The sequence below is a fragment of the Natator depressus genome, chromosome 8 (assembly GCF_965152275.1).
Source record: "Natator depressus isolate rNatDep1 chromosome 8, rNatDep2.hap1, whole genome shotgun sequence".
In the NCBI taxonomy this organism is placed as follows: Eukaryota; Metazoa; Chordata; order Testudines; family Cheloniidae; genus Natator; species Natator depressus.
In genome coordinates this window covers 105,134,133-105,158,358 of record NC_134241.1, presented here as the reverse complement: position 1 = coordinate 105,158,358, position 24,226 = coordinate 105,134,133, and the positions used below count along the sequence as shown (strand labels likewise).

General features: G+C 58.7%; 2 protein-coding genes across 2 annotated transcripts in view; both read left to right on the top strand.

Moving 5' to 3' along the window:
- Nucleotides 1–1,966: 1,966 nt before the first annotated feature.
- Nucleotides 1,967–3,669, top strand: ARTN (artemin). Its single transcript, XM_074961907.1, has 3 exons — nt 1,967–2,231; nt 2,523–2,712; nt 3,245–3,669. Exons 1-3 carry the CDS (start codon nt 2,169–2,171, stop codon nt 3,667–3,669), a joined length of 678 nt encoding a protein of 225 aa, XP_074818008.1. The 5' UTR covers nt 1,967–2,168.
- Nucleotides 3,670–7,525: 3,856 nt separating this feature from the next.
- Nucleotides 7,526–24,226, top strand: part of IPO13 (importin 13) — a 63,661-nt gene continuing 46,960 nt past the window's right edge. The window contains exon 1 of the mRNA XM_074961906.1: nt 7,526–7,632. Within this exon, the coding sequence (XP_074818007.1) occupies nt 7,570–7,632 (63 nt within the window). The 5' untranslated portion in view covers nt 7,526–7,569. The remainder of the gene's footprint in view (nt 7,633–24,226) is intronic.

The window sequence follows — 24,226 nt, the reverse complement described above, 5'->3', positions numbered from 1 at the left end:
GGAGCTGGCTTGATGGTCCCCGTTCTCCTGTGGTGCCCATCTCTCACCAGCCATCAGCCTGCAAAGACTGGCAAGCCTGAGTCCTGCCATGGCCGGGCAGGGGTGATGAGACCCCATTCGCGGTTGTGCACAGTTCCTGGGTTGTGATGCATTGTGGGTGATCCAGTGCGGTCCCCTGGGGCTGTTGGTGATGGCCAGTTAACACTCACTGCACCCAGCCCGCTGTCCTGCCCCATTGCGGATGCCCGGGTGCCCAGCAGCACCTGTTTCTCCTTCTCCCAGGCACAGAGCCGGAACGGGCAGAGCTGGACAGAACAGGGTGTGTGGGGGGGTGAATGGGGTTGTGGCAGGGGCTGCGGGTTCTGGGCTGGGACTGGGATACTCGGTTCCCAGGAAGGAGGAGCAGGGAGGTGGCAGCCTCTGCAGACACGCTGCTAGGAGGGGAACAGGCAGCTCAGTGGGGAGCTCAGTGCCGGGTCATGCACATCGGACGGGACGATTCGAGTGTCTCACCAGGCTCTGGACGAATGGCGGGCGGGTGGGGCTGGGCGGGCAGCTCCGGCGAGCCTCTGCGCAGGAGAAAGGGCTGCAAGCCCAACGGCAGCTGCAGGGGAGGCCATCGGTGCACGGGGCTCGGCCTGGTGCACGTGTGTGCGGGCACTTGCCCCTGCACCTGCCTTGTGCGTGGGGTTGGAGCCCAGGGGCAGGTTGCCCCATAGCAGGGGGCTGCCCCAGCTGCTCTCGGGGCCAGGTGTCACAGGCAGCATGGCTGTCTGCCGAGGAGCTCTGCTCTGCCCCCAAGCCCTGCGGGAGTCCAGCCACCGTGGCCGAAGGCGCTGTCTGGTGCTGGGGTGTGCTGTGCTGGGGCCCTGTTCTGTGCGGGGGGTGGGGGGGCTGTGGGCTAGCTTGTTGCTGGGTTTGGCTTGGCTTGCTCAGGCACTTGGTGCCTAGGGGATGAGTGTCCTAGACCTGGTCTCTAGTTTGCTCAGGCCGCCTCCCTGGGCTCCCCTGTTCTGCTCCCGGCTTCTCCAAAGCACAGTGAGACTAGGGGAAGGAGGGGCTCAGGGAGTGGCATTGAGCTGGGTCAGAGGCCAGGAGAGATGGGCAGGACTAGGGGAAGTACCAGATGAGCCTGTGGAACTCACTGCCACTAGATCCCATAGAGCCCCAGGGACCACCAGATTCAGAGAAAGATTGGCCATTGCTATGGAGAAGGAGGTCCTCAGTTATGCTAGTGAGGAGTTAAACCCTCTTGCCCGGGCCGTGAGCCTGCCAGAGACATGTGGGGCAGGAGGGGCCCAGGCTGCTCCATCCTGACTCCCTCCCTCCCCGGTGCTGGTGTGAAGGCGGGGGGGCTTCTCCCCGGGGGTGCGGTTCTCACTCCCCAGTGATCAGAGTGAAACGTGTGCTCTGGGCACAGACAAGGCCCCCGGCAGCGCTCAGTACTTCCCACCCTCCCGCCACCCGTTCCAGGGGGGCTGGGAGCAGAGCTGGGCCTTGTACGCACTCCCCCGAAATTCTGCCTTCGAACTGAGCCACTGAAGCCTGGGGCGAGGGGCACCTCCAGCTGACCCAGGAGCCTCCCAGGGCTACCCAGAGGAGCTGATGGGCTCTGGGACACCCCCCGGCTCGGGGAGCGGCTCCCAGGCTCTGGCCCAGCCTGTGCCAATTAAGGGAAGCCGCTGGGAAGAGGGCCCAGGCCAGAGGGCTGGCATTAACCCCTGTTGGGAGGCCATGGGACAGCCGACCAGCTGCTAGTTGCAGCCCCAGGGACCAACCGGGGGGGGGAGGGGAAGGGGGAGGATATTGGGGGTTGGAGGGCTGTGAGGGAGGGGGTGGTGGGTGTTTGGGAGGGGTCAATGTTGGGGTGGAGGGCAGTGGGGGGAAGGTGATGGGGGTTGACGTTGCAGGTGGGGGGATGGGGCTGTGTTTACCAACAGGCTGGAGGGAGCTGTGTCCTGACCCCCCACACCCCACGTTAGTCCAGCCCTCTCTGGGAATGCTGTCCAGAGCGAGGCAGGGGCCAGGCATGTGGGGCTGAGGGGTGAAGGCGCCATGTGTCTGGGGCAGGGGGTGGTTGGCCCCAGCCCCGTGGGTGGGTTTCCTTCCCCGGCATCCCCAGCCCAGGAGCATTCACACTCACCCCAATCTTTGTATTTGCAGACAGGATGGAGCAGACAGCGGGGGGGCCGGCCTCCCCCCCCACGAGGACTCTGCGCCAAAGGCCCAGGGTGAGTGCAGCCCCATGGGAGAAGGCCCGCTCCAGAGCCCCTGTGGAAGCAACGCACAGAGGGGTGGGGGCAGCTGTGGCCCAGGCAAGGGGTATGCAGCCTTGGCTAGTCTGGCTTTCCCCTGTGGGTCCTGCTCCCCTCTCCTGTCCTCCCCCCCCCCGACTCTGGCCCTCTCCCGGGGAGGCTGGGAGCCCTGCCTTGGGGGCTGCAGCATGGAGCGCCCCATCCCCCCCGCACCCGGCCCGCAGCCCGTGCGCGTTGCTGCCATGCTGAGCCCGTGCTGTGTTCCAGGAGGGGGTGCTGTGGGGTGCCCTCGCCATCCTGTCGCTGCTGAGCAACGTGGCCACGGGAACCCCGCACTCCTGGCACTGCAACACCACCCTGGGGGCTGCACCCACTGCGGGCGGCATGGGCACCGCCAGCCCCGGAGCAGAGGACAGCCTGGAGGCACTGCTCGCCAAAGCCTGGAGCCACCTCTCCGGTAGGTGTGGGTGGGGGAGGAGAGGGGAGCGGGAGGGCATGGGGCAGGAGAAGGGCCAGGCACGATGGGGGTGCCTGGGGTCAGTATTGCTCAGGGCAGTTCACACGTGCCCCTGTGTCATGCCTCCTGTTCCGGGAGCAGAGAGCCCCGTGGGCCCACATGCCCAGCACTGCTCAGGGCCTGGGGGCAGCAGGGCTACCGGGAGGGGGCAGGCTCCTGAGCTCAGGGCAGCTGGTGACCCTGAGCCCCAGAGCTGAGGCAGGAGTGCGCCCCCCAAAGGGCCCCTGGCCACCCCAGGCGGGGACGGGCGGAGCCCAGGGCAGCGGGGCCCTGCCCCAGGCTGACGCTAGGACTGAGTCCTGGCTGCAGGAGCTGGTTGGCATCTACCCACCCCGTCCTCTCCTGTGCCCCCTGCTCCCTCTGAGCCCTGGCTGTGTGCGTGGGCCGGGTGGGCTCTCCCCGTGCTGTGGGTCCCTCTGGGGGCAGGAAGGAGTGGGGGGGCGTACTCTGGCTGACTACCCTGTGTTCCCAGGGGACAACGTGACGGCAGCGGGGCCCGGGGAAGGGGAGCTGGCCAAGGACCTGCTGCTCCGGGCCGAGCGCTCACCCCTGAGCCCCACCAGAGGCAGGAAACCAGGCCGGCGCAGGGACGGCCCCAACTGCACCGTCCGCAGGCTGATGGTGAAGGTGCGCGACCTGGGGCTGGGCTTCGACTCGGACGAGATCGTGCCCTTCAAGTACTGCAGCGGGTCCTGCCACCACAGCCGCAGCAACTACGACCTGACGCTGGCCACCCTGCTGCGGGAGAAGGCCATCAAGCCGGGCCCGCTGGGCCACGTGGCCAGCCACCCCTGCTGCCGGCCCACCCGCTACGAAGCCGTCTCCTTCATGAACGTGCACAACACCTGGCAGACGGTGGAGAAGCTTTCTGCGGCCGAGTGCAGGTGCATTGGCTGACTGATCTGCAGGGGTGGTGCCCGCTCTAAGCTCCTGGCGCTGCCCGCCTGGCGCTGCCCAGACTCGGGCCCCATGGCACATAGAGAGCGGTGGGGATAGGCGAAGGCTGCAGCGGTGCCAAACCTCCCGGAGGAGCGGCTCAGTGGGGGACGAGAGTTCACCCGGCCCTCCCCCTTCTGCTGAGGCCGAGCGGCAGCGGGACCCCCGGCGTGGGGCTGGTGGCAGCAGGGCGAGTCTCGTTGCTTGGGCCGGACACCGCCCCTCCCTCCCCAGTCACTGGCCTCCTGCCAGCTGGCGCTGCCATTGGCGACCCGGGAGGTTGCCGAGCATTGGCAGGGAGCCTGCCAGCCGGGCCCTGCTCGCTGCTCTGCCATGTTCACTTAGCAGCCTGGAGCTGCCCGCTCCAGTGCCAAACAGCCAGCCTCGTCTGCCTGGCATGGCCTTCCCAGCCCTCCCTGGAGTGCCAGCTGAGGGCTGGCGTCCGCTCCGGTCCCAGCTCAACAACGGGCTTCCGGGGCCCCCGCTGCCCAGGCTGGTGGCTGGTAACCTGAGTGCATCTGTTGCGGAGTAAGATGTGTGAGAACCGTCAGCCCCTGTGCGCACTCTCCTGGCCCAGCCGCACCCCCTAGCACAGGGGGAAGAACTGCCAGGCTGGGTCCTTGGCCGCATGGGCTCCCTGCTTGGTCCAGAGCCCTGGGGGATGCGTGACCCTGCTGGGGGCTGCCCCCGGCTCTGGCTGGCTCTAGCCCGGCTGCAGTGCGTGGGAGGCAGCTGGCCCCAGGGCTCGGCCTGGGGCAGTGTGAGGAGGGGCTGGCCCTAGCCTAGAGGCTGTGGTGACCTCTGAGCCACTTGCTAGAATTGACCCCCATAAAGGGACGGACCCCTCCGCTCCTGGGGTGGCAGTTTTTTGCCCCGTATTTCTGGGGGAAGAGCTGCTGGTGCTGTGGGAGTGAAGTGGTGCAGGGGCCTCACAGACGCTCCCCACCTCCTCCCACCTGCTGGCGGAAGCTGGAGCTGAGTGTCCAGCCCAGCAAAGGGGGCATATGGGGCTAGAAACCAGGCAGGCCGAGCCCGTCCCCTGGCATCTTATCCTGTCCCTCTAGAACAGATCCCCCTCCCCCAGCCCCTTGGGACAGGGCAGCGGGACGGGGTGGGGGAGGCAGTGAGCTGTCCTGGGGGGCCCATTGGGGAGCAGGGTGGCTGCAGCAGAGGAAAGTGCTGGGGGCCCAAGGGCTGCTGGGAGAGGAGCAGGTACCAGCCTGGGGGTGCAGGTGCCAGGGGCTCCCCGCAGGTGCCTAGGGCAGAGGCCACAGCCAGGCACGGGCATCCACTGCTGTGGGGCTGGGCAGCCTGTGTCTGCCCCCATGGGGAGCAGCGTGAGCTGCCAAGTGCTGGTGCCCATGCAGGGGAGCCGGGCTGGCAGGGCACCCCCCGGCCATGCTGGGCCCTGACTATTTATTACTCTAAGTTATTTATTTATTGGTCTTGAGCGGCGGCTCCTATTTATGACGTTGGGGGGGGAAGGGGGGTCAATGTAAAGCTGCTGCTATGGAGGCCTGGGCCTGTGGCCAGCAGTCCCACGCGGGCCCCCCCCCTTTATATTATTCTGACCCGTATCTGCATTTGTAAAGTTGGATAAACTCTATTTTTGTACAGTTGTATTTTTCTGTAGCAATAAAGTGATGGGCCGTGCAGCTGACTCTGGGCCTGGGCAGAGGCTGTGCCATGGGTGAGGAGGGGGGACAAGGGAGGCTGCCCCCCTGCCCCACGTCGCTGCCCCGACTCCCATGCTCCCCCCGTCTAACTGGAGCCTGCCACTGGGCTGTGATCTCATTTCAAACCATCCCTCCTCAGGGGGCCCTGACCTGGACTTCCTACCTCTGGGGTGGCCCCGTCCCCTCTCCGGGACCCCTGCCCACCCCAGTGTGGGAACTCCACCCCCTTCTGCTCTGCCCGGGGCAACATCTGGGGCTGTCCCTCCTCTCCCCTCGGTGCTGGGCCCTGGCCCTCTCCCCTGGGCAGAGCAGGACCCACACTCCTCCTGGCAGGTTGCTTCAGATGCTGTTTCCTCATGGAGGGCGGAGTAGCTGCCTGGCCTTGGCCCAGCAGGTGGGGCCTGGTATGTCACGGGTGCATTTCCTCACGCAGGCAGGTACAGCCTTGCTGCAGCTGCCATGTCCCCACCCGCATTGGGACCTCTGTGCCTGGGAGAGGGGGAGCTGGAGCTGGGCAGGTAGCAGGTAACCCAGCCAGGCCCTGCACCAGTGTTGGAGTCAAATGCAATTCAGCCATGGTGCTTAGGGGGGCGGGGTGGGGAGGGGGCGCTGCCAGGGGCACAGAAAGCAGACTGCTACTGTCTGGCCAGAGAGGCCAGGTGCCAGGCCATCCAGGCAGCTCTGCCCCTGCCTTGCAAAGGCGAAATGTGCTGTACAGACACAGGATGGCCAGGAGTGGGACTGCATTCACCTGTGGAACTCTCTGCCCCTGGATAGGCAGCAGGCCAGGAGCTAGCAGCATTCCTGGATGGAGCAGCGTTTCTATGGAAAATGGCAACTTGAGTCACAGCCCCCTGCTCCTGGGCATGAATTCACAAGTGACTGGTAGGGTCAGGGACACGTTCCCCATGCATGGGGGGGGGGGGGGGGGGTTTCCTACCCCGCTCTCAGGAACGTGCAGTGATCATCCCATGAGAGCCAGCAGGCTGGCCAGTGACCCTCGCCCCATGTACCCCCAGCACAGCCCTCCAGTGACCCCCCCCACCCCATGTACCCCCAGCACAGCCCCCGCCCCATGTACCCCCAGCACAGCCCTCCAGTGACCCCCCCACCCCATGCACCCCCAGCACAGCCCCCGCTCCATGTACCCCCAGCACAGCCCTCCAGTGACCCCCCCACCCCATGTACCCCCAGCACAGCCCCCGCTCCATGTACCCCCAGCACAGCCCTCCAGTGACCCCCCCGCTCCATGTACCCCCAGCACAGCCCTCCAGTGACCCCCCCACCCCATGTACCCCCAGCACAGCCCCTGCTCCATGTACCCCCAGCACAGCCCTCCAGTGACCCCCCCACCCCATGTACCCCCAGCACAGCCCCCGCTCCATGTACCCCCAGCACAGCCCTCCAGTGACCCCCCCACCCCATGCACCCCCAGCACAGCCCTCCAGTGACCCCCCCACCCCATGTACCCCCAGCACAACCCCCGCTCCATGTACCCCCAGCACAGCCCTCCAGTGACCCCCCCCACCCCATGTACCCCCAGCACAGCCCTCCAGTGACCCCCCCCGTGCTGCCCCCAAACCCCGACGCTGGGCTGCAGAGGGCGGAGCCCAGCGGCACGCCGTTTCCCTCTGGCCGCCAGGGGGCGCCGGAGCGGTCGGGAACTACAACTCCCAAGATGCATCGCGGCTCGGGGTCCTCATTGCGGCCGGCCGGGCTGCGCCTGCGGGGAGAGGTGCCGGGGGCCGGCGGCGGCAAGAGCGAGGTCGGGCTCCGGGTCCGGGCCTGCGGCAGCCGGCGAGGCGAGGCGGCGGGTCGGGCCGGGCCGGGCCGGGCCGGGCCGGGCAGGCAGCGCGGCGGGCAGACCCCCCCGGCGAGGCCCCCGGCCGGCGCCCGGCCCCGCTGTCAGGCAGCCAGGGCAGCAGCGCCGGGGCGCGAGCGCGGCGCCCGCAGGCCTCGGACCCGCCCCCCCGCGCCCGCGCCCCGCCCCCGCCGCGCGCGCGCCCGCGCGCCCCCCCTCCCGCCGCGCGCCCGCCCGCCCGCCCGCGGCTGACTGAGGGCGCGGACAGACAGACAGACCCCCCCCGGCGCCTCGCGCCCCCCGCCATGCCGCCCCCGCCGGGCCCCCCCGCGCTGGGCCGCTGAGGCGCCGGCAGCGCGAGCCCCCGCAGCCCCCCGCGCAGCGATGGAGCGACGGGGGCCGGCGGCGCCGCAGAGCCTGGACTTCACGGTGGAGAACGTGGAGCAGGTGAGCGGGACCGCCCGGCCCCCCCCCGCTGTGTCTGGCCCCCCCCGGGATCGCCCGGCCCCCCCCCCGCTGTGTCTGGCCCCCCCCGGGATCGCCCGGCCCCCCCCGCTGTGTCTGGCCCCCCCCCGGGATCGCCCGGCCCCCCCCGCCCTGTGTCTGCCCCCCCCCGGGATCTCCCGCCCCCCCTTGCTGTGTCTGGCCCCCCCCCGGGATCGCTCGGCCCCCCCCTGGATTTCCCGGCCCCCCCCCGCCCTGTGTCTTGCCCCCCCGGGATCGCCCGCCCCCCCCCGGATTTCCCGGCCCCCCCCCGCCCTGTGTCTGCCCCCTCCCGGGATCGCCCAGCCCCCCCCCGCCCTGTGTCTGGCCCCCCCCGGGATCGCCTGGCCCCCCCCGGGATCGCTCAGCCCCCGCCCGCCCTGTGTCTGCCCCCCCCCCGGATCTCCCTGCCCCCCCCCGGATCTCCCTGCCCCCCCCGCGCTGTATCTGCCCCCTCCCGGGATCGCCTGCCCCCCCGGGGATCGGCCCCCCCCCCCCCGGCCGCCTCTTCCCCCTGCGCTGTGACTGCCCTCCGGCTCTGCCCTGGGCTCCCCGGGGCATCGCTTCCCCCACGCCCCCAGCGCTGCAACTGTCCTGGCCCCCCGCCCTGGAGCATCACCTGCCCCAGCACAGTGACTGCTCTGGGCATCCCGGCTGGGGCCCCCTGCCCTGGGGCATCGCCCACCCCCTTGGCAGCCGGGGCTTGGCCTGGGTGCAGGGCTGGTGCCGAGCCTGCCGGCGCCGTGCCTTGTCCAGCTGTCGCAGCTGGTGGCTGAGCTAGCGGCAGGGGGACTCTGCTCCGCACGGGGTGACTGCGCGTCAGTGTGGCGGAGCCTCGCCGGGCGGCTGGCATCCCTGTGGAGCAGCCAGATCGGGTTTTTCTTTGGTTTTTGCCTCCACCAAGGGGGTGTGCTGCTGTTGGGGTCAGTGACAAGAGCTGGTGCAGGTCAGCGGGTTTCACCCAGCCGCGGTGGTTTGCTCCTGCCTGTTTGCCTCACTGTGCCACTCCCCACTGGCCTTCCCCTCGGGCTGTGACCCCCAGGGCCCTCTTTGGAGACAGCCCTTAAAGGTGACCCGCAAAGGGGACAAGGAACGTGGGCTTGTGGCCTTTCTTGCCGATGGACATGAAGGACTGGAAGGTGTGTTTCTTCCCCTGCTGGTTTTGTACATTGGACATTCAGATGCTGTCTGGCATGCCCGTGAAATGACACTACAAGAACCAACCTTCAGCAGCAGACACGGGGCTGGGGGTGTTGTCATCATAACGTTCTGGAGAAAGGCCCTCTCAGTAAAAGATTCAGCATCTACATCCTTCCAGTGCACATCTCTGAGGCCCCCTAAGGCCTTGTCTCTGCGAGGGAAATCGGGGCCCAGAAGTCCCTGCTGGTGCCACACTAATTGTGATCACAGTGATGGAAATTGGAATGCAGACATTGGTCAGGTGTCTTTTAAAGTGTCACTGTCTTTTGAGCAGGGTTAGTGGACATGTGGCTGGTCTGCCCTGGGGAGCTGCTGTGGTGGGAGGATTTGAGAAAACCTCGTAGTGCAACCTGTGAAGTAGGTCAGGAGCATTCTCCCCATTTCACAGAGGAGGAGATCCAGGCCCAGAGCAGTCAAGTGATATGCCAGAGATCAGTGGCAAAGCTAGGGGTAGAATTTGGGCGTCTAGTGTTTTGCTGAGAGATTCAAGTTATTTAAACTTTTAATTTCTCTCTTCAAACCCCAAACTCAACAAAACAAACCCCTCCCAGGAGTTCTGACTCCCAGTCCTGTGCTCTAGTCACTGGCGTGAGCACCACAACTCTCCCCACAGCCCAGCAGCTCTTTGAGCAGAATGCTCCTCTTCTGCCCCATGGAGCAGCAGTGCCCGCTTGCTCATGACATTGGTGTGTGTTTTGACTGATGATGCTGTTCTCCCAGGGAGGCTCCTAGCATTTCTTGCAAATAGGCCAAGGGGCCATGAGCTAGTTACTTTCACCATCTCCTGCAGTTCCCACCCGGTCCTCTGGTTTTTTTTGAAGAATAGGTTTTGTGGCTAACTGGGTGATCCATGTGCTGCAAACCCTACTCCGGTGTCACCAGATTCATGCCGTTCTTGGGGTGGTGGGAAACTATAATACGCACTTCTATCGTGCCGGTTGCTATCGTATTTGGGTGCGGTAATGATCAGTTCGTTATGCAGCAGCCCAGTGGGTTATCAAGAAAACAACTTTGTTAGCCTGCCACTCCCTTGGCTACAGAGGGTCAGATGAGCAGACTTCTGTGTATAGTCTTAGAATCGTAGGACTGGAAGAGACCTTGAGAGGACATCTAGACCAGTCCCCTGAACTCAAGGTAGGACTAAGTATTATCTAGACCATCCCTGACAGGTGTTTGTCTAGCCTGCTCTTAAAAATCTCTGACAGTGGAGATTCCACAACCTCCCTAGACAATTTATTCCAGTGCTTAATCACCTTGACAGTTAGCAAGTTTTTCCTTATGTCCAACCTAAACCTCCCTTGCTGCAATTTAAGCCTGTTGCTTCATGTCTAGCCTCAGAGGTTAAGGAGAACAATTTTTCCCCTTCCTTGTAACAACCTTTTATGTACTTGAAACTGTTATCACGTCTCCGCCCCCCCCCCCGACCCCCAGTCGTCTTTTCTGCAGACTAAACAAACCCAGTTGTTTCAATCTTCCCTCATAGGTCATGTTTTCTAGACCTTTAGTCATTTTTGTTGCTCTTCTCTGGACTTTCTCTACTTTGTCCACATCTTTCCTGAAATGTGGCACCCAGAACTGGACACAATACTCCAGCTGAGGCCTCATCAGTGCAGAGTAGAGCGGAAAAATTACTTCTTTTGTCTGGCTTACAACACTCCTAATACATCCCAGCATGAGGTTTGCTTTTTTTGCAACCATGTTACACTGTTGACTCATATTTAGCTTGTGGTCCACCCTGACCCCCAAATTCCCTCTGTAGTAACATAGTCCTCACTTGTACAGGACACTTCATCTGATGATGATAAAGCACTTTATAAACGTGAATTAATCGTCAGTCTCTCTGCAGAGAAGGTAAATCCTGTATAAATAGAGAGAGATGGTGATGTGGCTGGCCTCAGGCTATACAACGCCAGAGCTGGGAGTAGAACCCAGGTATCCAAGCCCTGTATTTGTACAGTGCCTAGCACAGTGGGCTCCTGGTCCATTACTCGGGCACCTGGATGCTATGGTAATATAAAGAATAATTAATAATAATCTCTCTCCTGCTTTAGAAACAAAAGGACACTGGCAGTTAGTTTTAGACCACAGTTATGTTTTTAAAAAGGCTTTTCAACAGAATAGAAATGTTGTTAAGAATGTTCTACAGTATCAGTGAAAAGAGGGTTCTGGTTGCACATGTCCTCCTTCAGCGTTGTGGATCACACTAGAGCCTGGAGACCCCCAACGGTGGGGGGCAGTGTCAAGCATTGTCTCAAGCACTGGACAAATACATGAAAGAGGGAAATCTTACAACCTTCTATAAGGCAAAATAATGATTACAGGCAAGGAAAAGCTTCCATACAAAGAGAGCAGTTCTAAAGGGGATGTGGTAGAGGGTATAATAAGTGATGACTGGGCTAGAGATGGTGGCCATCTGCCACGAGAACAAGAGTCAGCCAATTCCACTGAAAGATGACAAATGGAAAATTTAAGCAAAAGAAATAGTTGTTTATGTAATTAACTTGTGGAACTCATTCCTACAAGGGGTCGTTGAGATCAGGAGCTTAGTAGGATTAAGAAAAACTATTGGACGTGCATATGGATAACAGAGGATCCATAAATACAGCTTTACTGATGGGAAGTGTGTATGTGTTGTGGGAGGTGCCAAGCAGTCAGGTCATTCCCTAATTGCCCAGTGGGTGGTTTCTTGTGCCTTCTGCTGAACCATCTGGTCCTGACCACTTGTGGAGACAGGACACTGGCATAGCCGGACCATGGGTTTGATTGGGTGTGGTGGCTGCTCTGTCCCTGAGGGACTGCAGTTGTTTGTAACAATTACATTGTACACTAGCCATGAGCACAGCGAGATTGTACAGAGTCATTCAGGTAGTAGGTAATATTTGGTATTTGCCCCTGCAGGCTACTGGCTTAACCATTGTCTGGAGCTAGAGAGCCAGAAGGTGACGCTGACCTGTCTGTCGTTGCTGTCTGAGACAAATTAAACATGGTAAAAATGATGGACAGGAAGTGGGAGCTGTTCTTCAGGACATTGTTACAAGGACCCAAGGTGGGGGGGGAATATGGTTCTGTCTGGGGCTTGAGCACCCCACTTGTCTACTTGCCTCTGGTGAGCCGGAGGATCCTACACTAGCAGTGTCTGCAGAACTTAGCTTTCATTGTCAGAAAATCAACCTGTTTCTAGCTCTCACAATGGTGAAGAGCTTTCAGGGTGTGACTGATAAGGTGAGATCTGCCTCAGCCTGCAGCCAGCTGCAGTGCCTCTGCTACTGCTCAAGGCCCTCCTAAGCAGTGGCAGAGTAAAATGAACGAGTCTGTGGTCAGTTGCATTGATGCTATCTAGAATCCAGTGAGCAAGCTCCTGCTGCTTTCTGGAAAAGCTCTGAGCAGTATCAAGGCCAGCCAGGCATTTAAGTTAACCATGGAGTTGAGGACAACACATAAATGACTGCTGGTGAAGGCAGAGTAGCAGAGAACTTTCCTTACAGTAGCCAAATGGCTCTGGGGCTTGGTTTGAGGGGTGGGAGACAGAGGTTCTCTTTCACAGTCATATCTGTGGGATGGGTGAGCTTAAAATGGATTAGACGTGCACTCTCCAGGGGCTGCTCAACAGATGGATCCAGTAACAAGCTCCAGAGACAGCCAGTGGGAATCCCAGTATCCTCCCCTTTCCCAGAAAAAAGAGATATTGGTTTTCGCACCGAGGCGTTGCCCCTGGGCTCGCTCATGGGCACCTCATTCATGTTTGTCCCGGGTCTGTGTCTGGAAGGCTTACTCCTCTGCTTAGTAGGTGGCCTTGGTCAGGATTCTAATCCCATCTCCGACACTGCCATCCTTTGTGCCTTGGGTAAATCTCATCTCCTCTGCCTGGGCTGTCCCAGGTCCACGGATCTACAAAGTGGGGACAATGCCCCTGGGAAGGGTGTGGGGCTGGTAGTGAGGATTAGTGAATCTCTGCAAAGTGCTCTATAAATGCGGAGCTCTGCAGTCTAATCTGCATATGTTTTAGTCTACTGGATCATTCTGCTTGTGAATTTTCCCCCAAGGGCGCATGCAGACAGAGATGGCTCTTTTGTTTGCGCCAACAATAGAACGAATGTTGGCTCTCTGAAAGGTCAGTGGCACTCCGGGTGGTGATTAGCCTGGCATGTGCTGGGTGAGTTGCTGGTGTGCAGAAATGGAGCTCTCAGTGCTGCTCTGGAATGAGGCTCCCTGCAATCTGGGAGTAGGTGAATGTGCTCACTCGGATCTGCAGCTTCCCTTCCCCCAGCCTGCCTGAGCCTTTCCGTTTGCAGGCCTGGCAATCTCAATATTGTGCTTTCCTGTAGCTGCAGCTCCGTACTGGGTGGGCTCAGAACTGCTGGCGAGCTGTTCTGGGTGAGGGGCTTCACAATTTGGGGGTGTGGCCCTGTTGGTGGGAGTGGGGTTTCGGGGGCAGAGCCCCAGTATAATGAGTCACTGTCCAGATCGGGCATCAATAAGAATTAAAGGCAGCTCTAGAGACATGGGGCTGGAATCACTTAGTGCAGTGTAAGCAAAGCCCTGGGGTTCAAAAGCCCTTTGCAGTGACAGGAGGAAAATCTACTGCATCTCTGCTTTTCCAGAGCAGGGTTTTGGACTATTCTGAGACAAACTAAGTAAGAAATTGGCTCTTGCTGGGGGCTGGACTCCTGGGAGGGCTACTGGGGGAGCAGCTTTGTCTGTTGAGTCTAACGAATAGACAGCGCTCCTACTGGGCTGGGTTTTCTCTGCCGTTTGAGTTTTATGGCAGCTCTAGTAATGACATCCGACAGGACTAGAAATGTGAGGTTCTGACTCCCATCTGGGTCAGGTTAATGCAAACACTGGTGCTTGGAATATGAATGGCTTAAGGGAATTGGGAATGGATTATGGAGCCTTTCATCTCCAGGCCACTTGATCTAAGCCAGCCCCGAATAATGGTGGAAGGTTATTATACACTGATTGTTGGTGGGGCGGCCTCCATCCCGACAAATGGCTGCAATTTAAACACTTTACTGGTGTCTCAGTAGAGCCCAAGGATAAGTCGGGAATCTTCTTTTGCCTGTATAGGGGGCAGGTGCACTTGCGGTCTGTGCTGCACTTGCTCTGTGGATATACAGGCTCTATGGTGTGTGAATCCAGCACCTTTTGCTTGCATGAAACTGCCAAAGAGAGAGAAAACTGGTGGGCAAGGTGGGGCTGTGAGGTTTTCCTCGGCACGGCAGCCATGGGCTCGGCCAGGTCTCCCTTTCACCCTCCTGCTGGTGCCTTGGTTTATCCTGAAAGCTCACTGCAAACAGCTAAGCAGCAGGTAATGCTATTGGTTCCCAAGACAGTGCCAAGGGCTGCACCCGCCCCAGGTGCCTGGGAGAGCTCTTTGGAACCATATTGAAATGTGCAGCCCATAATCTTGCTCTGGTCTCTCAGTGCTGAGCTCCTTCCTGGCAGACAGGAGGGGAGAGGCCCCGTCTCTGGCTGATGAGGCTCAGGAAGGTTTTCCTTGCTGTCAGAGGGTTTCCCAGCTCTTGGGCTCTAGAACTTCATTGCTTTCTTAAGCCAGGCTTTACAGGCAGAAGCTGCACTGATTTAAGTTAAATCACTTTAAAAGCCAAATGACTTAAACGAGTGCAAGCCGGGGTGGCCGCACATGCATCAGTCAGTCCTGGCTGCTGTGCGCTCCCAGGGGGCCTGGGCTGGCTTCCCCTTCCCCTCACACCTGCTGGTGAATAAGGCTGAGCTTGCGCAGGTGGAAGAGTCGGCTTGGTGACAGGAAGGGCTCAACAAGCCAAGAACGCCAGCCAGTCCTCAGGGCCTGCTTCCTGAGGCATAGCCTGTGCGTAGGCAGGTAGGCAGAGGCATTGGGTCTTGCCCAAGGCAGGGCTGCCCTGACGGCACCAGCCTCATTTCCGGGAGGGAGGAGTACACCACCCTGCAGTATGGCCTCCTCTCCGGTCTAGGAGGATTATTGCATGCTGATACCTGACCTCTTCTGGCCACACCTCCCTGTTAAAGCGGAGTCAGCAGGCTGCATTGTAGGACTCTTGTCTTGCCTTTTGGTCCTCGCTGGGTTGAGATCTGTGGTATCCAGCACTGCAGCTGGGGGACAGGGAAAGGAGGCTAAACCTCTCTTTCCCTGCTTTAGATGTATTTCATCTGCCCCAAATACCTCGCACCTTTGAAAACAAAGAAAAGCCCACAACTTTCCTGGATGATTCAATATCCAGGCTTCTATGGAAACCCCAAGTGCACCTGCTCCCTTTCTGCTGGAGCTGTGGCTGATCTCCTTTCTGCATCCTGCCCTTTGCTTCCCCGCCTTTCCCCCTTTGCAGTGCTGGAATATTTTGCTGATGTGCCATCTCTGACACACTATGGTGCGTATTTATAGGGCTGCGTATGTGACAGGTTGGATCACAGAAACACCCTTGGGGCTGCCAACTGATGTGCAGAGACTACTTCTGCCCCTGCTTTCCCTGCCCTCCCAGCTTGGGACTTCAGTGCCCTGCCTGGTTTGAGCCAGACCCACTAGCCTGCTGCAAACCCAGACCCAGGTCTGAACCAAGTCCCTTAACAGCTGTAGGCTTAAACTGAAAGCAGGTTAAGAAGTGTTCCTGTCTTTAACACTCAGATGCCCAACTCCCATTGGGGTCCAAACCCCAAATAAATCCATTTTACCCTGTATAATGTTTATACAGGGTAAATTCACAAATTGTTCGCCCTCTATATGTCACGGAGTGTGGGGGAGTCCGGGCCCTGCACCCCTCTTCCTGGGATTCACCATGACTCTCAGCCAGCCAGTAAAATAAAAGGTTTATTGGACAATAGGAACACAGTCTAAAACAGAGCTTATGGGTACAACCAGGACCCCTCAGTCAAGTCCTTCTGGGGGGCAGGGAGCTTAGACCCCAGCCTTGGGGCTCCCTGCATTCCAGCACCAAACTGAAACCAAACACCCCCCCACTCCTCCGCAGCAGGCTCTTGCCCGCAGCCTTTGTGCAGTTTCCCGGGCTGGGGTGTTACCTCCACCCTCCCCCCCACTCCTGGCTCAGATGACAGGCTCTCAGGTCTCCCATCCCCAGTGAAACTCCCCTGCCACATTCCCACGTCAACACTCCCCCCCTCCCTGCTGCATCACATCTCTCCCCCTTTCAACACTGAACTGAGCGGGGTCACTCTCACCAGTGACCTGGGGAAGTTCAGGGCCCCCTCTCCGGGACAACGCATCTGCTATCATGTTGGCACTTCCCTTCACGTGGACCACGTCCATGTCCTAATCCTGCAGGAGCAGGCTCCACCTCAGGAGTTTGACATTGGCTCCTTTCATCTGGTGTAACCAGGTCAGGGGAGAGTGGTCGGTGTACACGGTGAAATGTCGCCCAAAGAGATAGGGCTCTAGTTTCTTAAGGGTCCACACCATGGCCAGGCACTCCTTCTCGATGGCCGCGTAGTGTTGCTCCCGGGGTAGCAACTTCTTGCTCAGGTACACGATGGGGTGTGTCTCCCCCTTTTCATCCTCCTGCATTAACACCGCCCCCAGTCCCGTGTCTGAGGTGTCGGTGAATACCATAAAGGGTTTGTCAAAGTCTGGGTTTGCCAGAACTGGGTCACTGACCAGAGCCTCCTTCAGCGCCTGCAAAGCCTCCTGGCACTGCTCGGTCCAGACGACCTTCTCTGGCTTCCCATTCTTGCATAGCTCAGTGATGGGGGCGGCTATGGCGCTAAAGCGGGACACAAACCTTCAATAGTATCCTGTCAACCCAATAAAAGCTTGGACCTGCTTTTTGGTGTGGGGAGCGGGCCAGTCTCTGATCACCTCCACCTTGGCTGGTTCCAGCTTTAGGCGGCTGCTCCCCACCCGATGGCCCAGGTAAGATACTTCAGCCATCCCCACCTTGCACTTCTCCGCTTTTACGGTCAGCCCAGCCCCCTGGAGTCGGTCCAGCACTTGTCTAACCTGGGACACATGGTCCTCCCAGGTCTGGCTAAAGACACAGATGTCATCAATATACGCCACAGCAAAACTCTCCATCCCCCCTGAGGCCGAAAGGCAGGGTCAGGAACTCACAGAGGCCCAGAGGGGTGATAAAGGCCGATTTCAGCCGGGCATCTGCATCCAGCGGCACTTGCCAGTAGCCCTTTGTAAGGTCCATGGTGGTAAGGTATTGAGCTCCTCCCAATTTGTCTAGGAGCTCATCAGGCCTGGGCATGGGGTAGGCATCAGATACAGTGATGGCATTGAGCTTCCGATAGTCCACACAGAACCGGACCGACCCATCCTTTTTGGAGACCAGCACCACTGGTGAGGCCCAAGGGCTGGCAGATGGCTGGATCACCCCCAAAGCCAGGATGTCCCTGACCTCTCTTTCCAGGTCCTGAGCAGTTTTCCCTGTGACTCGGAAGGGGGAGCATCTTATCGGCGGGTGCGATCCTGTCTGCACCCGGTGGACAGTCAGATTAGTGCGTCCAGGCTGGTTGGAAAACAGCTGTCGGTACGGATGCAGCACCCCCCTGATCTCAGCTTGCTGGGCAGCGGTTAGCTGATCCGAGAGGGGAATTGTTTCCAGGGGGGAGCCAGCCCTAGTCTTAGGGAATATATTTACCAAAGGGTCGTCTCCCTGCTCCTCCCGATGTCCACACACGGCCAACACCACATTCCCCCTGGCATAATATGGCTTCATCATATTCACATGGTACACCCGGCGGTGGTGCACCCGGTTAGACAGCTCCACCACATAATTTACCTCATTTAGCTGCTTGACAACCTTGAAAGGGCCTTCCCAGGCGGCCTGTAGTTTGTTTTTTCTCACGGGGATGAAAACCATCATCTGATCCCTGGTGGCGTAGGCGCGGGCCTGCGCCATGCGGTCATACCAGACCTTCTGCTTCTTCTGGGCTCTGGCCAGATTCTCCCTGGGCAGGCCCATGAGTTCAGCAGGTCTCTCTCGGAAGATCAGGACATACTCCACCACTGACTCTCCATCGGGAGGGGCCTTCCCCTCATGTTCGTCTCTCATCAGGTCCAGTGGGCCCCTTACCCTCCTTCCATATAACAGTTCGAAAGGCGAAAATCCGGTAGACTCCTGGGGTACCTCCCTGTACGCGAACAGCAGGTAAGGTAAGTGCTTGTCCCAGTCCTGCAGGTCCCTCTCCTCATGGTCCGTACCACACTGAGGTCAGCCAGGTCCCTGAGCTTCCACAAGGAGGGATCTTTCTGAAACTCGGCCTGGAACTCAGCGGCTGGGGAAGGGATGGGGCCCGGTTTCCCTCTCACTGGCTGGGTCTGAGGCCACAGCCTCTCTGAGCCGTGCCCCTCAGCGCTCCCTCCCCACCAGGGTAGGGCTCTGCGCCTCCAGTGTGGTACCCTCCCCGAGGTCAGGGCACAGTGCCCCTCACCGGCTCTGGCTATGGGTCACAACCAGGGCGGTCTGGGGGTTGCTTGGCCAGTCCTCTAGGTCCCTCCCCCAATCAAAACCTCAGTGGGCAAATGGTGGTGCACCCCCACATCCTTGGGCCCCTCCTTGGCCCCCCATTACAGGTGTACCCTTGCCATGGGCACCTTGAATGGGGTCCCGCCCACCCCCATCAGGGTCAGGTAGGTGTCGGGCACCACCCGATCTGGGGCCACCACCTCAGGCCATGACAGCGTCACCTCTGTGCCCGTATCCCAGTATCCATTGACCTTCCTCCCATCCACCTCCAGGGGAACAAGGCACTCTCTCCGGAGGGACAGCCCTGCGCCCACCCTGTAAACGGAGAACCCTGAGTCCAGAGCCTCCAGCCCTCCGGAGGAGCTGGCCTGGGGTTCTCTTCTCTCCTGAGCAGGTGGTAAGCTGGCATCCCCCCTTGCCTGGGCTGTCTGCCCCTCATCGAGCTGGGTCCCTACCCAGTTGACCGTGGGTAGGTTGGGTCTGCTCAGTCTGTCCCTGCGCCTGGGGCACTGGGTCCGTACGTGGCCTCTCTGGCCACAGTGATAGTAGCTCAGGTCACGTTGGTCCCCTCGAGCAGGTCAGATGGTCCTGACGCCAGGTGTTCCCCTTGGGGGAGGGGGTTCTCCATATTTCCCTGCTGGGAGGTCCCATGGTGACTCTCTCTCTGCATCGTGGGGGGGCCTGTTCTTTTGGGACTCTTCCCTGCTGCCCCCTGACCGACTGTTCACAAACTCGTCGGCCAGCTGCCCTGCGTGCTGGGGGTTCTCGAGCTTTTTGTCCACCAGCCACAGCCTCAGGTCGGACGGGCACTGTTCATACAGTTGCTCCAGTACGATCAGGTCCAGCAGGTCCTCTTTAGTTTGGGCCCCAGCTGTCCACTTGCGGGCACATCCCTGCATCCGGTTGGCCAGTTGTAGGTAGGTGACCTCAGGTGTTTTACGCTGACTCCGGAACCTTCTCCGGTACATCTCAGGGGTCAGCCCAAATTCACAGAGCAGGGCCTGTTTGAACAGTTCATAGTCCCCTGCCTCCGCCCCTGTCATTCGGCTGTACACCTCCACGGCTTTGGGGTCCAGTAAGGGGGTGAGAAACTGGAGCCTGTCTGCAGGGTCAACCCTGTGCATCTCGCAGGCATTCTCAAAGGCCGTCAGGAAGCTATCTAGGTCCTCCCCCTCCTTATGCTGGGCCAGAAAGCACTTATCAAAGCTCCTTGCAGTCTTGGGTCCCCCCTCACTCACCGCAGCCAGAGCCCCACTGCTCCTCAGCCTGGCCAGCTCCAGTTCATGCTGATGTTGCTTCTCCTTCTCCTCCCACTCATGCTGATGTCGCTTTTCATGATCCTCCAGCTCCATCATTTTCATCTCCCTCTCCCATTCCAGCCGCCTCCGCTCCAGGGATGGGGAGCTCCACCGGGAGGATCCCCTGGTGGCTGCTGGGATCAGAGTGCCCTCGGTATTCGCCGGACTTCCCCAACCCTTCCCCAGGCATAGGTAGGAAGGGTCTCGGGGTGTCCTGGGCAGCAGTCTGACCCCTCCCAGCCTGGTCAGGCCCCAGGGCCCACGCTGCGTCCCCCGGGCGGCTTCCCTCAGGGACAGGGATCGGGTCATCCAAGCGATCCCTCTCCTCCAACTGGGCAATCAGCTGTTCCTTGGTGGACCTCCCGATGCGCAGCCCCCTCTGCCTGCACAGCTCCACCAGGTCACTCTTAAGGTGTTTAGCGTACATCTCCCTACTGGCCACTCGCAGGCCTGTGCAGCTTTCCACGGTTTCCAGGAAGAACCCAGTCCTTCTTGAGGTCACCACGTCTTTGCCAGGGTCGAGCTGCAGACTCCTCCGCCCCTGGGACCACTTGCTGCAATCCCCCGGGGGACCCTGTTACTGCAAAAGTCCTTCTCTCTGGTCACACACTCCTAGGGGTTAACCGCCCCCTGAAACCATCTCTCTTTGAATCTTCAGCACTCCTGGTCCCCGTCAATCCCCCTTCGTTTTACTGCTCCCCAGTCACTTACTGCAGGAAGTGCTGTCTACAGGGTGCAGCTCATCTCACCGCTACCACCAGTTGTCACGGAGTGTGGGGGAGTCCAGGCCCTGCACCCCTCTTCCTGGGATTTACCGTGACTCTCAGCCAGCCAGTAAAACGGAAGGTTTATTGGACAATAGGAACACAGTCTAAAACAGAGCTTGTGGGTACAACCAGGACCCCTCAGTCAAGTCCTTCTGGGGGGCAGGGAGCTTAGACCCCAGCCTTGGGGTTCTCTGCGTTCCACCACCCAGCACCAAACTGAAACCAAAGCCCCCCCAGCAGGCTCTCGCCTGCAGCCTTTGTCCAGTTTCCTGGGCAGAGGTGTTACCTCTGCCCTCCCCCCACTCCTGGCTCAGGTTACAGGCTCTCAGGTCTCCCATCCCCAATGAAACTCCCCTGCCACATTCCCAGGTCAACACTCCCCCCTCCCTGCTGTGTCACGCCTGCTGCAAACCCAGACCCAGCTCTGAACCAAGTCCCCTAACAGCTGTAGGCTTAAACTGAAAGCAGCTTAAGAAGTGTTCCTGTCTTTAACACTCAGATACCCAGCTCCCAGTGGGGTCCAAACCTCAAATAAATCCATTTTACCCTGTATAATGTTTATACAGGGTAAACTCACAAATTGTTTGCCCTCTATAACACTGATAGAGAGAGATGCACAGCTGTTTGCCTCCCCCCTCCCCCCCCCCCCCGGTATTAATACATACTCTGGGTTAATTAATAAGTAAAAAGTGATTTTATTAAATACAGAAAGTAGGATTTAAGTGGTTCCAAGTAGTAACAGACAGAACAAAGTGAATTACCAAGCAAAATAAAATAAAACAAAACACGTAAGTCTAAGCCTAGTACAGTAATAAAACTGAATACAGATAAAAACTCACCCTCAGAGATGTTTCAATAAGTTTTTTTCACAGACCGGACACCTTTCTAGTCTGGGCACAATCCTTTCCCCTGGTACAGCCCTTGTTCCAGCTCAGGTGGTAGCTAGGGGATTTCTCATGATGGCTGCCACGTTTGTTCTGTTCCGCCCACTTATATATCTTTTGCATAAGGTCAGAATCCTTTGTCCCTCTGGGTTCCCACCCCTCTTCTCAATGGAAAAACACCAGGTTAAAGATGGATTCCAGTTCAGGTGACATGATCACATGTCACTATAAGACTTCATTACCCACTTGCCAGGACACACGTATACAGTGAATGCATCCGATGAAATGAGCTGTAGCTCACGAAAGCTTATGCTCAAATAAATTGGTTAGTCTCTGAGGTGCCACAAGTACTCCTTTTCTTTTGCAAATACAGACTAACACGGCTGCTACTCTGAAACGCGTATAGGGGAAGACTTACAAGTAAAACAGAGCCATCTACAGTCAATTGTCCTGGTTGATGGGAGCCATCAAGATTCCAAACCACCATTAATGGCCCACACTTTGCATAACTACAGTAGGCCCTCAGAGTTATATTTCATATTTCTAGTTTCAGATACAAGAGTGATACATTTACACAAATAGGATGACCACACCCAGTAGATTATGAGCTTTGTAATGATACCTTACAAGAGACCTTGTGCATGAAGCATATTCCAGTTACATTATATTCACGCTCGTTAGCATATTTTTACAAAATCATACAGAGTGCAACGTCACAGCGTGAATTCCACTCAGCCTTCCCAGTGGGTCTTTGGGGAGCAGACACCCCAAGTCTCTTCCGTGGATAGTGAGATTTGGTTTTGATCACCTCCTTTGAGACAGGGCGATACTGGACCTGCGTGCTGTGACAGTTGCCGTGGCTGCCTTCAGATGAGGAGACTGAGGAATAGAAAGACAGGTGCATCTGCTTTCTTCAGAAAATGTTACTGACCATTTACTGATGCCAGAATAGAGAGAGCTGCAGAGGCTTCTGAGGCACAGGGCTGGATTTGGAGGGGCTTTCTCTTTCCCAGTGTGTTGCTGAGAGCAGCAGCATCCCCTGAGCTGCATCTTCTCCCAAAGCAGCGGAGACGTGACTTAGATGGACGTATGGCCTTGCCAGAGGTGAGGGCAGGTGTTTGCGGGGAAGTGTTTTGAGGGTCCCTGGGACATTCACGATTGCATCAAGTTCCTTTGCTCCCAGAGTACCTTCTTTAGTAATATTAGATTTATTTAAACTCCACCCAGGGCAAACCTTTGCCACAGTTCTTAGTGCCTTCCTTTGCCCTGGTAGCTGAATAAATGGGATGTCAGCATGGCTGTCCAGTTCCCAGCTCCGGTGCTCTGTCCTGGCAGGCCCTGGGCTGGAACCTTCACCATCAGCCCTCTGCCGAGGCTGCTCGGTCCCTGACCCACGGTCTCCCTGCTGTCCCGGTCCTGCGCTCTCTTGCAGCTCTGCTGATGCACTTGTGCCATACAGGTGTTTTCCTATCCTACCTGCGCTGCTGCAATAGGGCGGGCTGTTGCTGCTGTAATTATTCTCCCCCTTCCCCTCCACCGCAGAAATAGCCAAGCCTAATGCCATCGCCTCAGGATGGTCCATTGAGGCTTCAGGCCCCCCCAGGCCTAACCTGCCATTGCTGAATTGAGAATGATCTGCCTGAGGAGTAACTGGCTTGGCTGGAGGCCCCTCAGTGTGTTGTGTAGGGAGGGGACGACGTGGTTACTGCAGGATTGACCCAGCGTCATTGGCAAGGCGTGTGTCACCCCACCTTCCACCCACCTGGGGAGGCAGTGCTGGCTGCCAGCAACCCTGCAGGATCGCTGGGCCTGGCTGGCGGGAAGCAGCAGACTGCCCATTTGGTCTGAAAGAGAATGGGCTTGTACATGGGGAGCCCTAAGAAAATGATGCTGGCTTGTCCCCAGTGACTGTGCTTGATGAGGAATGAGCTGGGAATTTCCATTCTGTTCCCTGTGCTTGACTGCCTGCTCTCGTTAGGCAGAACAGAGAGTATCCCTATCCAGTCGTGGTGGGGGGAAGGTGGTTGGCTTTCCTGGGGGGCCTGGAGCTCTGGTTGCTTGGTGTAGCCATGGTTTCCGTTGCTTGGTGGCAGTAGGCAGGGCTGACGCAGGAATAGGATGCTGGCTGCGTGGGTCTGCCTTTGGCCAGTGGGAAAGGAGCATCTTCTGCAGGAGACAACGCAAGAATGATTCCTTCTGGACATAGCAGCATGATAGCTTCTGCCAGCCAACAGTGCCGTCCTTTAGAAGTGCAGCCCCTGCTGTCTTTGCTTTGTGGGGGCTGCCAGTGCTAGGTCGCTGGGGCCATGGCTCGCATACAGGCACTGTGCTCCTGAATTCGCTGCCTGATGTCTTCCAGACCTGCTTCGCAGGCGGTGCACCAGCACCTGTATTATCTCTGTTTGTTCAGCCAGATAAACCCCCTGAGGTGCGGCATCTTGCTTTCATGAGGCTCCTGGGGGATAGCAGGCTAGTGTGAGAACATACAGTGAGTTCCTGGTATGTGGGGTGCAGGCCTGACTCTGTACCTTACCCCCTACTGCAGGGCACTGTGAATCCTATCAGCCCTCCGACTCCACTGACCGGTCTTGTCTGGGCACCCATCTCTGGTGAGCCGGCAGCCCCCACTCTTATTTATTTACCTAGAGTGCTGTCAGGGAGAAAAACTGCTATTTTTTTTTGCTCTGTGCAGAAACTCATAGAAGGTGAAGAAAGGGAGGGGAGGGCTCCAGGGATGCCAGGTCTCTGGCAGGTTCCAATGCTCCCTTCTTAAAATATTAGTACTAGGATGAAAGCTCTAAAGCCATCAGCTGGCACTCAGGCTCCTGGGGCTTGCTTGTTACTCCTTTCGCTGCCCCCCAACATAACCAGATTAAAAGCCCTGAGCTATCTCTAGTGGGCACCTGCGCTGTCACAGTGGGAGGCTTGTCAGAGTTCCCAGGTGGCTGCTGTGCTGTGCAGGTAGCTAGGACCTTACCAAAGCTTAA

Bases quoted from the DNA above. Each gene is read 5' to 3' on its own strand.
- ARTN (XM_074961907.1), top strand. From the start codon at position 2,169: ATGGAGCAGACAGCGGGGGGGCCGGCCTCCCCCCCCACGAGGACTCTG. The intron at 2,232-2,522 runs GTGAGTGCAGCC...GCTGTGTTCCAG, and splicing joins CTCTGCGCCAAAGGCCCAGG to GAGGGGGTGCTGTGGGGTGC. The intron at 2,713-3,244 runs GTAGGTGTGGGT...CTGTGTTCCCAG, and splicing joins AGCCTGGAGCCACCTCTCCG to GGGACAACGTGACGGCAGCG.